We start from the raw sequence: 15,989 nt of genomic DNA, 5'->3' as shown, positions 1-15,989 counted from the left end.
AGTAAAGAAGAGGCCATAATTGGTAGAAGGCACACGGCTTTTTAATAGCAGCAAGTCAGGTGCATCTGCCTCGAGGGGCTACCAAGCCATCATACCATTGTGGCAAAGGGGGCATGAGGATGAGGAGAAAGCACCAATGTGAGGGCATCCTCGGTGTCCACAGGTGAGCATAAGGCAGGAGGGGAAGCTTCCAACACATCTGGATGGCGACACCCCTGGCATGGCAGACATAAGATGTGAGCCCCTTGGTGGCACAATCAGAGGCTCTTTGAGAGGAGGGGGAGGCAAGGTTGGTAGTGGTGCTTCAGGGCACTCTGGCCATCCAAATGCCACATGCTTTGGTCCTTCTAGCTGAATGGAGAGGAGGCATGTTCCATCTCCAAGCCCGAAGCATTGATTCACCATCTTTAACTTGGAGATTCCAGACTCAGTCCTGGTCAAACATGCCCTAGGAGGGCAACTGGCTCAGCTGTGCCCATTCCTCTGCCTCCAGACCTGAAGGAATCTTTCTAGAGGGAGCAGTGCAAGCCAGGAGGCCACAGAGGGAAAAGGTTTAGGGCCAGTGGTCACATAGCTAGGTGCCTGCCGCCAGTGTCTCAGCTTCCAGAGCCTCCCAGCTGCTCCAGGAGGGCCCTGACCTCGCCCTCCACTCGCAGCAGCTGGGCCTTGCGCCAAGGATTAAGGGTGGCACCCCGGCTATCTTCCAGATCCCGCAGTAGGAGCTCAAGGTGTCGCTGAACCCGGGCCCGATCCCAGCTATTGAGGTTCCGCTGGACTTCACTGAGGATCACTGACCAGTATTCCGACACCGCCGTCCCCTCTGTCAGTGACACCACCACCCGGGCACCACCTTCAGCAGCACCCCCCAAGTCTCGCAAGACCTGGCGGCCCTCTGAGCTCAGCTCATTGAAGTAGAGGCTGGCAGGAGAGAGAAAGTCGATGCCATTCAGTAGAGCTCTGAGAAGGAGGGCCCGAGGGTAGATGGACGGAAAGTCAGGGGGCCTCACAACTCATCTCCTGGCTGCAGAGTGCGATCAGGTAACTGCAATGAGCCAGAGGTGGAGGCTGCTGGCCAGTGGGAGGCAGGGACTAATACTAAAATTCTTTGTTTGTTTTTGTTTTTGTTTTTTTTGAGATGGAGTCTTGCTCTGTCACCCAGGCTGGAGTGCAGTGGCATGATCTCAGCTTACTGCAACCTCCACCTGCCGGGTTCAGGTGATTCTCCTGCCTCAGCCTCCCAAGTAGCTGGGATTACAGGTGCGCACCACCATACCCAGATAATTTTTGTATTTTTAGTAGAAACGGGGTTTCACCATGTTGGCCAGACTGGTCTTGAACTCCTGACCTCAGGTGATGTGCCCACCTTGGCCCCCCGAAGTGCTGGGATTACAGACGTGAGCCACCACAGCCGACCCTGATACTAGAATTCAGTGGGACCAGAGACAGTAGGCCTTTAGGAGAAATGGTGGTAGGGAATTGGTGCAGTTTAAGCGCCAGTCACAGAGGGGGTGGGTTGGCTGAGAGCTAGGTTGACAAGGATCAGTCAGAAACCAGGAATAGAGGACAGGCACCAGGCCCAGGCTCAGAAGCACTCCCTAGGATTGGAGGAGCACAGTCGAGAGAGGGAAGTAGTCTGAAGGGCTGGGGGCAATGGGACCAGGGACAGGACTCACTGTAGCAGTTCCAGGGAAGGATGCTCCTGGGCAGCTCTGGCCAGGGCCAGGGCCGCTGTGTCACCAGCACCGTTGTAAGCCACGTTCAGCTCCTGCAGCTGCTGGTTGCGGTCCAGCTGGGCAGCCAGCAGCTCCAGGCCTTCGTCCCCAAGGCCCGTGTGCAGCAGGGACAGGTGCGTCACTGAGGTGTTTCCTGCCAGCCCCTCCATTAGCACGGCAACACCTGCCGCCGTCAGTGGGTTGTTGGACAGCCTACAGCCACGTGCCACCCAAGGTTATGAGGGCTCATTGAGAGGAGGGGGAGGCAAGGTTGGGGGTGGTATTGGCAGCCTTGATGGGGCAGCCCTGTGCTGGGTGTCAGGACTTGGGCCAAAGAGGGCCCTGCATGGGGCAAGAGGAACCTGGACATAGAAATGCAGGCCCAGGAGAAAGGCTGGAGCAATAGGGGGTGTGGCACCTGGCAGAGGAGTCAGAGTAGGGGAGCTGGCCTTTCCTTCCCTCTTCCCCTGACTCCCTTCGTATCTATTCCCTTCCTTTTCACCATTTCTGTTTCCCTTCTTCTGCCTTTTTCACCCGCTCCACAGCCTCTGCTTCTCCCTCCCCTCTGACTCCCCTATCCTTCTCCCTGCTCTTCCTTTTTCTCTCCTCATTTGCCTCCCCTTACACCAATCAGAAACTTGGAACCCAGGCGCTCAGGTTCCCCACATATCAGTCAACACTTTAGGGGTGTCTACTGAGTGCCCAGCATTAGGGTCCTCCTCCTCGGGAGGCTGCAGGAAAAATCCTGGAAGGGGATCAGTGGCACTGTTACCAGGCAACCGGCCTAGGTATTATTCCACCCTCTCTCCCCACCTCCCCCAGGCTGATTTTAGCCACGTGAGAGGTTTCTTAGCACCCATTACAGGTGGCATGTTTCCCTGCTGCCCTGCTGCTTGCAGTGGACCTGGGGGAAATGGAGGGGACAGGTCAGGGCCTAGACTCTCCTCCATTTACTATCCCTTGGGTGGGTCTGTGCCAAGTATGTCAGGAAGCAGGGAGCTCACTCTTGACCTTAGCTGGCCACCGGGATGCCCCACTCCCAGGTCACTCACCGCAGTGTGGTAATTTGGCACTGGTCATGCAGCAACAGGTCTCGGAGGTCCTTGCAGGCCTCAAGGCCCAGGCTGTTGAGTTGCAAGCTGGAGCAGAAGGTGGCCAGAGGGGAGGTGAGAGACCAGGGAGGGAATTTAGCAGGCAGTCTGTCCATCTACCATGCCTTTTTTTCATCAGCCTGCCTCTGGGAATCTATACCTGCTTCCCCTTTTTTGAGAGACAGGGTCTCACTCTGTTGCCCAGGTTGGAGCACAATGGCATGATCACAACTCACTGCAGGCTCAGACTCCTGGGCTCAAGCAATCCTCCCACCTCAGCCTCCCGAGTAGCTGGGATGATAGCTACGTGCCACCACACCTAATTTTTTTAATTTTTTGTAGAGACAGGGTCTTGCTATGTTGCCCAGGATGGTCTCAGACTGTTAGGCTCAAGTGATGCTTCTGCCTTGGCCTCCCAAAGCAGTGGGATTACAGGCAGGAGCCACCATGCCTGGCTCCTCCCTTCTGTTGTTCCTGTCACCTCCACCCAAACTAGACTTCTTTTTTTTTTTTTTTTTTTTTTTTGAGACGGAGTTTCGCTGTTGTTGCCCAGGCTGGAGTGTGATGGCATGATCTCGGCTCACCGCAACCTCCGCCTCCCAGGTTCAAGCAATTCTCCTGCCTCAGCCTCCCAAGTAGCTGGGATTACAGGCATGCACCACCATGCCTGGCTAATTTTGTATTTTTAGTAGAGACAGGGTTTCTCCATGTTGAGGCTGGTCTCGAACTCCTGACCTCAGGTGATACGCCCGCCTCGGGCTCCCAAAGTGCTGGGATTACAGGTGTGAGCCACTGCTCCCGGCTCCTAAACTAGACTTCTTCATCCCACCTTCTGGTCACTCATCGGTACCTCTGGTTTCCCTGGCACTTTCTTTTCCCACTTCTTCACCTCCAACCCTCTTCCCTCTTCATGCCTGTGCATGAGGATAGGTCCTCACCCCAGCTTCCGGGCACGCAGGAAGACAGGCAGGAGTGTGCGCAGCCCAGCAGGATCTAGCTGGCAGGAGGCCAAGTTCACCTCATCCAGGGCATGCCTTCCGCTGCCCAGCACAGCCGCCACCACTGTGCACTTAACGGGTGTCATGCGCACACCTGCCAGGTTGAGCTGACGCAGGGAGCTGAGCACCTCAGCGGAGAAGCGCTGGTTCTGGAACTCATAGTGGAAGAAGAGGTGGTCAAGGAGCTCTGAGGGGGGCAGCACCTGCCGGCCCAGCTTGCCCAGCTTCTTCTTGATGGCCTGGGCATTCTCCAGGGCATCCAGGTTCTTGATGGGGCAGCCAAGCTGAGCTAGCACGGCTCGGTTGTGGGCAGAGAGAAGCCCCCCCATGAACATGGGGAAGAGCTCGAAGACTTCATCCTCAGGGGGCTCATCTGGGTGGCGCCGGGGGCCCTCCACGCCCAGGATACTGGCGCCCATCTGGTCCAGAACATCATCGTTGTAGTAGTCCTCCTCTCGAAACATCTCCAGCACCATGGCCTGAGCCACCGCCTCCCGGCTCTTACCCACCATGCGCCCAAACACTCGTGGAACCACCTGAAAAAGAAGCAGGGGAGGGTCACTGTGGCCTTCCATGTGCCTGTTCAGCCTTCAAGTTTCAGCTTAAGGTACACCCCCATGACTGCTCCAGCCCTGTGATCTCCCCTTGAACTTAGCATAATTTGTCTGATCATGCTACTCCCCTGCTGCGACACCTTCCATGGCTCCCTACTGCCTATGTGGCAAACTCCAAACATTTAGCCTGGAATATGAAACATTTCTTAAAACTAGAGATGGGGTCTTGCTGTGTCACCTAAGCTGGTCTTGAACTCCTGGGATCCCTAGCCTAGGCCCCCCAAAGTGCTAGGATTATAGGTATAAGCCACTGCACCTGGCCCAAAACTTTTCATAATTTGGCCCTAATTTGACCTTTCCAGGGTCATCTCTCAACACCTGTCTCACGTGCTGCAGACATTAGGAACTTCTTTCTCTTTCCCAAACACCCTGATACATTTTCAAACCCAGGAGGTGGTGAGAAGGAATTAGCATGTATTACACACTTAGTTTGGGACCGGGCTAGGTATCACAAATACATCACCATCTTCAACATGCAGTTCCTACTGCTTTAAGGGCCTGTGTGATCTGGGCCCTGCCGACTACGATGCCTTCATCACAAGCCTCTTGGCCCCACTCGCTATGCTCCTGCCCTTTCGGCTTTTTTCATCTTAACAGTGCCAAGGTTTTTCCTCCTTCAAAGCCTCCATAGGCCGGGTGCAGTGGCTCATGCCCATAATCCCAGCACTTAGGGAGGCCGAGGTGGGGGGATCACTTGAGCCCAGGAGTTCTAGACCAGCCTGGGCAATGTAGCAAGACGCCATCTCTATTTTAAAAATTTTCTTAATTAAAAATAAATTAGCCAGGCATGGTGGCATGTGCCTGTAGTCCCTTGAGCACTGGAGGTCGGGGATGCAGTGAGCTGAGATCACACCACTGAACTCCAGCCTGGGCAACAGAGCAAGACCCTGTCTCAAGAGAAAAAAAAAAAAAAAACCTCCAGGGTGCTGCCTTTTCCTGGGGCATTTCCCCTCCCCCAACTTCTTCCTTTGGCTAATGCTACAAGGGTCAGACGACATGCCCTTCCACAAAGAGGCTCTCCTGACCCCGCAGACCAGTTCCCCCACTATACACTTTCATGGCATCTGGGGCTCCTTCTTCCCAGGCATTTGCCGTAATTTTTCCTTATATGGTTACATTGATATTTTTGTGCTCAAACTGTGCAGGAAGTAGCAGTTTCCTTCTGGGAGAGGAGCTCAGACTAGATCAGAAAGGGCAGAGACCTGTAGTTTTGTTAACTGACATTTCCTCAGATTCTAACACATTGCCTGGCACACAGCAGGCACTCAAATATCTGACAAAGAAATAAATGTTGGGGGTTTGTGATATCTTCCCCCATCCCTGCAATGGTTCTGAAAGGGAAGAAGGGTCATTCCTCTGGCAACAAACCATGACGTTGTTTTGTGGCACGTCCTTTAACATCTGGGGTTTTTTTTACTTTTTAATGTTTTAATTTTTATTTGTTTAGAGACAGAGTCTTGCTGTGTCACCTAGGCTGGAGTGCAGTGGTGTGATCATAGCTCACTGTAGCCTTTAACTCTTAGGCTCAAGCGATCCTCCTGCCTTGGCCTCCTGACAGCTGTGACTACAAGTGTGCACCACTGCACCTGGCTTGTTTTCATGTTTATATGTAAGGTTACTCTCATAGAGGTGATAGTGCCCCTTCTCCAACACCAACCTGTGACAGAATATGTCACCCTGTGAAGCTGAATCCACAGATTGGTGAATAAACAGCTGGGCTCAGTGCTCTGCCAGGGCAACCCTCCCTCCAAGAGGGCTTGGGGGTGCAGGGCTGACAAGTCTGCTGGGTTTTCAATAACTGGGGGCTTTCTGAATCCCCTCGGGAGACTGCAGCCTCTCGTTGCAACTCAGGTCCGGCAGGCACATCCTCAAGGCGGGGGTGGCCTCAGCAGCAGCTGTGACCTCCTGTCGGAGGTGATGGTGTGAGAAGGGGTGGGCTGCCCGAGCCTGTTTCTTTGTTTCTTTCTTTTTTCTTTTTTTTTTTGTGAGACAGAGTCTCGCTCTGTCACCCAGGCTGGAGTACAGTGGCGCGATCTCAGCTCACTGCAACCTCCACTTCCTGGGCTCAAGAGATTCTCCTGCCTCAGCCTCCCGAGTAGCTGGGATTACAGACACGTGCCACCACACCCAGCTAATTTTTGTATTTTTAGTAGAGATGGGGTTTCACCATGTTGGCCAGGCTGGTCTCGAACTAAGTCTGTTTCTATGTGTGACAAACAATTAAACAGCATAGGCCGGGTGTGGTGGCTCACTCCTGTAATCCCAGCACTTTGGGAGGCTGAGGTGGGTGGATCACCTGAGGTCAGGAGTTCAAGACCAGTCTGGCCAACATGGAGAAACCCTGTCTCTACTAAAAATACAAAAATAAGCCGGGCATGGTGGCAGGTGCCTGTAGTCCCAGCTACTTGGGAGGCTGAGCTGGGAGAATCACTTAAATCCAGGAGGTGGAGGTTGCAGTGAGCAGAGACGGTGCCACTGCACTCCAGCCTGGGCGACAGAGCGAGACTCCATCTCAAAAAAACAAACAAACAAAAAACAATTAAATAGCACTTACCATGTCCTAGACCCTGAGGATGAGTTCATTTCATCTTCATATTAGGCCAGTGATATAAGTTCTAGTATTATCTCCATTTCACAGATAAGGAATCTGAGGCACAGAACTAAGTAACCTGTCCAAAGTCTCACAGCTAATAAGTAGCAGAGCCTGGATTTGAACTCAAATAGCTGAGTTACCAAATCCCTGTTCTTAGCCCTTATGCTTTGGTGCCTATAAAAATAAGGTTGGCTGGGCACAGTGGTTCACACCTGTAGCCCAGCACTTTGGGAGGCCAAAGTGAGAGGATCACTAGTGAGACCCCATCTCTACAAAATTAAAATTTTTTTATTTTTTAATTTAATTTAATTTTGTTATTATTATTTTTTTATTTTTGAGAGGGAGTCTCTGTTGCTCAGGCTGGAGTGCAGTGGCGCAATCTTGGCTCACTGCAACCTCTGCCTCCCAGGCTCAAGCAATTCTCCCGTCTCAGCCTCCCAAGTAGCTGGGATTACAGGCACCCGGCACCACGCTTGGTTAACCATGTTGGCCAGGTTGGTCTCAAACTCCTGACCTCAGGTGATCCACCTGCCTCGCCTCCCAAAGTGCTGGGATTACAGGCGTGAGCCACTGCACCCGGCTACAAAATTAAAATTTTAAAAATTAGCTGGGGTTGGTGGCACATGCCTGAGGCCCCAGCTACTCAGTGAAGTTGTGGGAGGATTGCTTGAGCCCAGAAGGTCGAAGCTGCAGTGAGCTATGATTGCACCACTGCACTCTAGGCCTGGGCAACAGAGTAAGATTCTGTCTCAAAAAATAAAAATAAAAATACATTTAAATTTTTAAAAAGTGTTGAAATTCTGCCAGCACTAACCAGCACTCTGCCTCCTCAAAATGGGTTGCTGAAACATTCCTAGAGAAAACAAAGGTTACCTAGCAAGTTCCCACAGCTCGACAGACATATCCGTAATGCACCAGTATAGTTTGGCAGAAAGAGCACAGGATTCAGAATCACAAAGCCCTGGGCTTTTAAACTTACTATTTGAGTGATCTCGGACAAGTTACTTTACCTCTCTGAGCCTCAGTTTATTCATCTATAAAAGGGATCATAATAGTATTTCCTTTCCAGGAGTGATGTGAAAAACAAAAGGATGAACACTGATAACGCGCCTGGCACACATCACACAGAGTGGCTCCTTCCAGCCCTCAAAGACCTCGCTCAGCTGTGCCACTCACAGCACAGTCCTCAGGTCTGTAATTTGGTTTCTGGAGTGGACCTGCCCTCATGATGACTCCCCTAAGCCAATTACCAATGCCATTTATCTTCCTAGTATAAATGAATAAAATGGCATCTGCTTTATAAACCCGTCTCTGGTGATTTAGTTAGGATGAGTCATCACTCTCAGAGCCTAATCACCTCTGGAGGAACAGACACAATCGAGTTTCTGGACCTGCAAAGCAGAGGATAGGCCTGCCTCCTAGGAGGAAAGACACAAAAAGGAAACCACTTTTAGGAATCCATGTAGCATTATTATTAAAGTCCCCATGTCCCCAGATTCCCTTCCCCAGCCACCAAGCCTTCCCCAGCCTTGTGGCTTCTCTCTCTGCAATCCCACTAAAAGCCAAAATGCCCAGAGCTGAAACCAGATCCAGGGAGAAGATTCATACCTTTGCAGGAAGCAGCAGTTTCCTGCTGGGAGAGGAGCAAGGGGTGAACAGGGAACCATGTGGGGGCGTGGGCGGCTTGGGGTGCTGGGGAGGGAAGGAGCAGGTTGGGGGGTTACCTTGATCGGGATATTACCTTGATCAGGTTGAAGAGCAGAGGCAGAGCCCGCAGAGGCAGCAGCTTGGCCATGATGCCCAGTACCAGGCTGACGTCCTCCCCAACACGGCCCACGAGCTCAGCCACTTCCTTGCCCACCTTTTGCAGGGTCGTCTTGCGCAAACCCAGCACAATGTAGAGGGCAGCCAGGTATTCCTGCATGGCGGGCACGGTGAACACGAAGGTGCCTGCACGCCCTGGCTCCACACATGGGGCCAGGAAAAACCTCAGGGCATCCCGGCGGAAGATGTGCAGCAGCTGAAACTCCTCCTCCGTCCTGATGCCAGCCTCCAGGCAGCCACAGACATCCTCTTCAGAGAAGTAGGTCTTGCGGGAGGACACCCCCTCATAGGCCAATTTGCCCATGGTTCGGGCTGCATAGGCCATCAGGGACAAATTGGAGGGGTCAGTGCTGTCCAGGGTTTCCCCGCTGAAATTGAGGCGCAGGAAGCTGGTATAGATGCTTGTAAGGGTCTGCCCAGCAGGCGTGGGGGCATGCAGGAAGTGCAAGGTGGCACAAACGAGCCAGCAATAGGATGGCAGGAAGCAGGCAGCGGCTATCTGGTGGTGCCCCTCCAGGTTCCGGGAGAGCATCTGCACCAGGTGGTCACACTGAGCTGGTGTGGCAGAGACACCTGAACCACCAACGGCATACCCGCAGTCCGGCTGGTTGAGGCGGAGCTGGAAGTAGAGCTTCTGCAGGTTGGTATCAGAGAAACCGCAGATCTCACCATAGCGGCCCACGTACTTGCTGGGGATACGGCCAATGGCAGAGGGCCGAGTGGTCACCAGAATGCTGGCCTGGGAAGAGCATGGTTGAGAGTTAAGAAAGACCTTAGTGTCCTGTTGACTGCCTCTATTCCCAGGGGACCCCTGAAGACGGAGTGTCCAAGGATGAAGACATTGATGAGGATAACAGTTATAACTAGCAATTACTGAACACCTGCTGTGATCCAGGCCGCTGTGCTAATATTATATGCAGTACCCCATTTGATCAGAGCAACTCAAAAAGAAAGGAACAGAAGGCTGGGGAAGTTACTGACCTGCTCAGGGTCGCACCACTGGGAAGTGAAGGGACCAGGAGTTAAAGTAACCCAGGACCTAGGGGGCGAGCAAACGGGCAGCAGTGATAACCTGGGGTAAAGGGCCACCCACCTGAGGCAGCATGTATTTGCGCAGCAGGTTGACGATGATAGCAGCTGGTTCCTGCGGTTCCTCCGGGTCACTACAAAGTCCCGTGCCTGCCAGCCGGAAGTCAAGGTTGAGATGCTCTAAGCCATGGAGCACAAAGAGGAGGTGGGACCCAGCAGCAGCCATCAAGGGCAGAACCTCCTTCAGGGGCGTGTAGCGCTGGGCCACAAGTTGGCACAGGGAGGCTGGGGCACGGCCCAGGGATGACAGGTCCTCACAGGAGAAGGGGATGAGCAGCTCGAAGGCCGGCAGCCGCCCGTAACACCAGTCCAGAACCATCTTGCGCACCAGCGTGCTCTTGCCTGTGCCCACTGTCCCATACAGCACCACTGTCTGCACCCGGCGCCCACAGGCATCCGGGTTAAAGAGCTGAGACAGGGCCAGTGGGGGGAGCCCGGCCTGGGGTGGCTGATGCTCCAGGGCCAGCTCCGCGGGTGGGCGAAGTAGCTCATCAGGGGTACTCTCGCGGATCACAGGGTCAACGTGGACCGTGTCAAGGGCAAAGGTCGGGCCAAACTGGCGCTCCTCCCTGGGCAGCCGGCTGAACCACTCAGCCAGGTTCCGGCGGTGCCGCTGTATAGCTTCTGAGTGGGAAGATAAGGGAAATGTGTCAGGGAAAGGGGCCTGGAGATGTAGCTTAGGGCCAATCAGGGCGGTGGTGAGGTCAGGCTGGGACATCACGGCATAGATGCTGGGGCCCACAATGGTGGGCACACAAGACTCCCTGAGAAAATATAGACTGTCCAGAAAGTCTGGAACCCCTATGTCAGAAAGTGGGAAGCCACTGGACAAGTAATGCTGAGCCTGGACCGACTGGTTTCACAGTGACCTATGTGCCGTCTTAACCTGCTTGACCCAACTTTGTTGAGCATAGGGATGGTATGGCTCTCCTAGTGCTTTGTACATATAAGTGTGCATTGCAAGAGTATTGCAGGAAGGGATACATAGACGGATGGGAGGGAGGGACAAAGAGGAGGAGGGACCACCGATGGAAGATGGCAGTGGATCCTCTATGCCTCCCTCACCCTGCTTCTCCTTCCAGCCCCGTCTGCCCACCACACCCCCGACCAGGGTCCCAGCCAGTCCCTTTACCAGTTGCAGAGGCGCTGGGGAACAGCCGTCCATGCCTCCCGGATGGGGGAGCGCTATCTACCGAGCTTCCGTGGTGGCGTATAAAGGCCCTGGGAACAAGGAGAGGGGATGAGCTGGGACTTGTATCTTGGATCAGCCCCTTCACAGGCTCTGGGTCCAAGCCTATCTGCACTGCTAGACTTCTGGTTTCCTGAGATACAGGCCCCACACTGGACCCCCAAGTTTAGAGGCTTGTCTGACTTTCACACCCTTCCCAGGTGCTGAGGCCTTAGCCCTAGCCCTCCAGACCCCACTGCTGACTGCCCGCCTGGAACTCAGGCTGGCCATGTGAGGCTCCACCCACTTCCCACAGGGTCGTCCCTCCACTGACTACTATGCCTTCTACCACAGATGATCTAAGCCAACTTCCTCTCACGCCTTGGAGCTGCCACTGTATCCTCCCACCCCCAAAGGACCAAGCCCCTCCCCAAGGTCCCCAAGAGATCAAGCTAGCCCCAAGTCCTGACCCTTCCCAGTCTGCTCTGTTGTGCCCAGACTAGTCCTAAGGTATGACACCCAGGCCTCACCTAGGGGGCCCAAAGGGACGCTCCCCTTGAAGGGGCCAACTCCAGTGGATCAGGAAGGGGATACGATCATCTACAGAGAGAAGGAAGAAATAGCATCTGCAGATCCCATGCAATACACAGAACCCATGTCTACATCAAATCCCCCAGTATTTGCTCTCATAGCAGCATGTACTGCCCCTTTGCAGCAGTTATTTTGCAATTTTATATTTCATTGTGTGATTATTCGATTAACATTCATTCCTCTCTCCTCCATGAGAGGGATCACATTTGGGTGTTTTAAAATTTTTTTGTCCCCCTTACGTCTGTTTTTGTTCACAATTATTTACTTAGAACTTAACACCAGGTCTGCGGTACGGCAGGCACTCAGTAAATCTCTGTTGTATGTAAAGTAAAATCAGACAAGTTCCTAGACTTATGTAGCTACAAGAGACTCTCGAAGATGATCTAGTCCAACTCTCTTTTTTTTTTTGAGACAGAGTGTTACTCTATTGTCCAGGCTGGAGTGCAATGGTGCGATCTCAGCTCACTTCAACTTCTGCCTCCTGGTTCAAATGATTCTCCTGCCTCAGCCTCCCAACTAGCTGGGATTACAGGTGTGCACCACTACGCCTGGCTAATTTTTTTTTGTAGTTTTAATAGAGACAGGGTTTCACCATGTTGCCAAGCTGGTCTCAAACTCCTGATCTTGTGATCCGCCTGCCTCGGCCTCCCAAAGTGCTAGGATTACAGGCATGAGCCACCGCACCTGGCCAAGTCCAACTCCCTTATTTTAGGATGGGAAAAAGGCAGCTGAGGAAGGTGAAGCGACATGCTCAAGGTCAACAGCTAGAGAACCACGGAGCTGAGACTAGTGCACCTGGTGTCTGGATCCCTGCTGTCTTGGAGGCATCATGTGGACCCTGGAAAGCAAGAAAGAGGTAAAAACAGAAACCCCTGCTTCCTGCTCACCTGGTCGCTGGAGTGCTCTTCTAAAACCAGAGCCCCAAGAGGCCCTGGGCAAATGGTGGCCCCACCTCATCCTGGGAAAGAAGGTCAGAGCTTGGGGGGCCTAGGACCGACTTCTGTCCTGCAAGAAGAATGGTATGAATGGATCACTGCCACCACTCCTCCCCTGCACCCCTAACCCCATTCCAGCCAAGGAGGGACCTTCCTCCCAGGAGAGGATCAGCCCTTCCTCAAATGTTGGCCCTGCTGAAGCCCTGGCCTGGTTTTCAGCTCTCATCCCTCTCCCAAACTCCAGCTTGAGGAATCCCATTTTATCTCCTACCACCTTTTTTTTCTTTTTTCTTTTTTGAGATGGAGTGCCCCTCTGTTGCCCAGGCATGATTGTGGCTCATTGAAGCCTATGCCTCCCGGGCTCAAGCGATTCTCCTGCCTCAGCCTCCCAAGTAGCTGGGATTACAGGCGCCCACCACCACACTGGGCTAATTTTTGTATTTTTAGTAGAGAGGGGGTTTACCATGTTGGTTAAGCTGGTCTCGAACTTCTGACCTCAGGTAATCTGCCTGCCTTGGCCTTGCAAAGTGCTGGGATTACAAGTGTAAGCCATCACACCTGGCCTTCCTACCATGTCTTGCCTCTCCCCTGAAGCTTCATGAACACCTTTCCCTGAGTTCCACCCTGGTAAACTGCTTTATTTAGGTGTCCTTTTTCCTTCTTGGCCACCAGCAAGCTCAGATAGGAGTCCTGTGTTCATTTTCAGTGGCTTTTCTGTGCCTAGATTTTCCAGTAATAATTATCCACCCCACTCTGCCTTTCTTCCGCAGATATCAGATCCTTTTAGCTGAGTTTTAATGGCTTTATCATTTTATGTTCTCTGTGACTTTTATGTAAGCAGCCTTTGAGGCTGACATAAATAATAAATAAATGAATGAACTTCTCACTTGACATCTCCAGATGGACAACCTGCCACTGCTTCAAACTTCTCCCATGTAAAACTGAACTCATCATTCCCCTCCTCTTGTCATTTACCTTGCTGCAAATCTTCCCACCCACGCCTTACATTAGAAACCTGACCTCTGTCTTCAAATCTTTCTTCCCTTGCTCCTTTAGGCAGTGTGAAGAGTCCTAGCAATTCCTCCCCACTGCTTTGCCAGCCAGTTGCTGCCCCGACCAGCATTTATTGGACCCGATCTCCTCACCAGCCTTTCTGCCTTCAGTCTCATCCCATTCTAATCCCTCACCCCAAGCACCAAGCACCTCCCGAAAAGTCCGAGGTTACTTATAGAGTCCAAATACTGGGCTCCCACAAGCTATTTTTCTGAGTTTGTCCCAGCCTGTGCCTTATACCCCAGGCTCACTGGATTCTTGCTCTTGCTGTCCTAAATTTGTTCATACACTCTTCTCAGTTTGGAATGACCTTTCTCCTCTGTTAGAGTCCCAACCAATCTTTTTTTTTTTTTTTTCCTGAGACAGGGTCTCTCGCTCTGTTGCCCAGGCTGGAGTGCAGTGGTACGATCTCAGCTCACAGCAACCTCTACCTCCTGGGCTCAAGCCATCCTCCTGCTTCAGCCTCCTGAGTAGCTAGGACTAAAGTGGTGTGCCACCACACCTGGCTAATTTTTGGTTTTGGTTTTTGTAGAGACGGGGTTTTCACCATTGTTGCCCAGGGTGGTCTCGAACTCCTGGGCTCAAGTGATCCGCCCGCCTTGGCCTCCCAAAGTGCGGGGACTGCAGGCGCGAGCCACCATTCGGGCCCCAGCCAATCTTTTAAGATCCTGCTCAAAAGTCTCCGTCCCTGGGAAGTCTTTTCTGAGGCCTCTGAACTCACTTAAATGGAATGTGCCCCTATTTGGCACCTGGTCTCCTCCACTGAGATCGGGGCTTCTTGGGCAGGGTACGCTTAAGGAGAACTGGCTGCATTGGGCCACCTGCCTTAGCACGGCCAACCAGCGGAGGAGCTGGCTGGGTGCTGGCCCGTCCCAGGGGCTGCGGAAGGGTTAAGAGAGGGCTCCAGAAGCCTGAGAAAGCCTAGGTTCCGGTTTAACCTCGGATCTAGCGCCACTGAGTCAAGACGGGACTTGCGGGGCCGAGGGCAGTTCTCCGGTGATCACCCAGGTCTCCAGGGCAATGAGAAAAGGAGGGGGAACTGCAGGAAACGTACAGGGGCGGTGTTCCTACAGGTCCAGAGCTCCTCCACCAAACTGGGTCCCAAACAGCTCTCCTACTTTCGGGTGGCCTCGGGAACGCAGGGGGAGACTTGCCAGAACGCCCGCCATTCAGCGCCCAGCTCCGTCCCTCTCGTTCTCGGCCGGGATCTCCCCGCGGCCCTTGCACAGCCTCCTCCCCCGGCCCGCCCTGCCCCCCGCTCAGCGCGGCCTCCCAGCCAGGGCGCAGGGGTTATCAAGCCCGCTAGGCCTTTACCCGCGGCTGCCCAGTTCCGGGAGCCGTCGGCCGCGGCCCAGAGGGGTCGGCTGGGCGGACGCCGGCGTCTCCCGCTAGCTCCCAGAGTCCCCGGCTCCTCGGCGTGGCGCTTCCTGCCCACCTCCGCCCGCCTGCGCGGCCCTGGCACCTGGCAGCGGGCGCGAAAGAGGACGAGCCCAGGCACTCGGGCCTGCGGGGTCCTGGGACGAGGGGGTCAGCGAGAGGGGCCCGGTGCCCCGGAGCAGGCGCAGGGCTGGAACTCCGGCGCCACCCGTCCCGCCATCGCCCCCCCTTCCTGCCTCCATCCCCGCGGGCACTGCCGCTAGTACTGCCCTCTGCAGGTTCCCAAGCGCCAGTGACACCCAGTGACCTCACTAACCACCTCCCAGGCTGGGCTGCTTGTTAGGCCCATTTTACAGATGAAGAAACTGATGCTCAGAAGGGTGAAATGACTTGTGCAGGTTGATTCAGTTAGGAAGTGGATGAGCCAGAACAAAATCCCGGGCCTGAGTCTTCCTACCTTACCCCTGGGCCTCCCTGAGGCGCCGTGTCCAGGGGATTCTTCCCTCTGTCCCTCTCCGCCTCCCCAGCCTACCTTCAGGCAGAGACCTGAGCCTAAGGCTTCCTTGGGTTCTGCCTTATGTATCCGGTCCTCTTCAGAGCCCAGACCTATGTGTGTGGCCGCTGGTAACCTTGGTTAAGAAAGAAGGAAGAATGGGGGCTGAAGAACAGCTTGCACCCCAACCTGCTCTTCGGGTCTGACACCCATTCATGGCCTAGCCCTGGGGCTTCCCAGTTCCCAAAGCCCCCACCCTTATCCCTACACTTCCACACACTTCCACACCCTGGGCTCACGTAGCCCAGAAGGAGGAGCCACCCACCACCCACAGCCAGGGCACGCCTTCGTATGCAAGCATGAGTGTACGATGTTCACACAACAGAGCTGTGCACTAGGGCACCCACAGAGAGGCTCTCCAGGGCAGGGCTGGGAAGAGGACTTACTGAAA

The 15,989-nt window shown here is 53.9% G+C and overlaps 1 protein-coding gene across 8 annotated transcripts; it reads right to left on the bottom strand.

The window, feature by feature from the left end:
- Positions 1-19: 19 nt before the first annotated feature.
- On the bottom strand, positions 20-15,334 carry NLRX1 (NLR family member X1). 8 transcript variants are annotated; one of them, XM_009424314.5, is made up of 10 exons: positions 14,983-15,334; positions 12,568-12,685; positions 11,620-11,689; positions 11,054-11,142; positions 9,926-10,545; positions 8,750-9,571; positions 3,742-4,337; positions 2,765-2,851; positions 1,674-1,925; positions 20-918 (listed from the first exon to the last, which is right to left on the bottom strand). In XM_009424314.5, the coding sequence occupies exons 2-10, from the start codon at positions 12,635-12,637 to the stop codon at positions 597-599; spliced, it is 2,928 nt and encodes a 975-aa protein (XP_009422589.5). In that variant the 5' UTR covers positions 12,638-12,685; positions 14,983-15,334; the 3' UTR covers positions 20-596. The 8 variants fall into 8 exon arrangements, with proteins under 8 accessions (XP_009422589.5, XP_016777626.4, XP_016777625.4 ...); XM_016922137.4 differs by having other exon boundaries at positions 15,104-15,311; XM_016922136.4 differs by having other exon boundaries at positions 15,131-15,311.
- Between the last annotated feature and the right edge of the window lie 655 nt (positions 15,335-15,989).

Source organism: Pan troglodytes, chromosome 9 (assembly GCF_028858775.2).
Source record: "Pan troglodytes isolate AG18354 chromosome 9, NHGRI_mPanTro3-v2.0_pri, whole genome shotgun sequence".
In the NCBI taxonomy this organism is placed as follows: domain Eukaryota; kingdom Metazoa; phylum Chordata; class Mammalia; order Primates; family Hominidae; genus Pan; species Pan troglodytes.
This window is presented reverse-complemented; position numbering and strand designations above follow the sequence as displayed.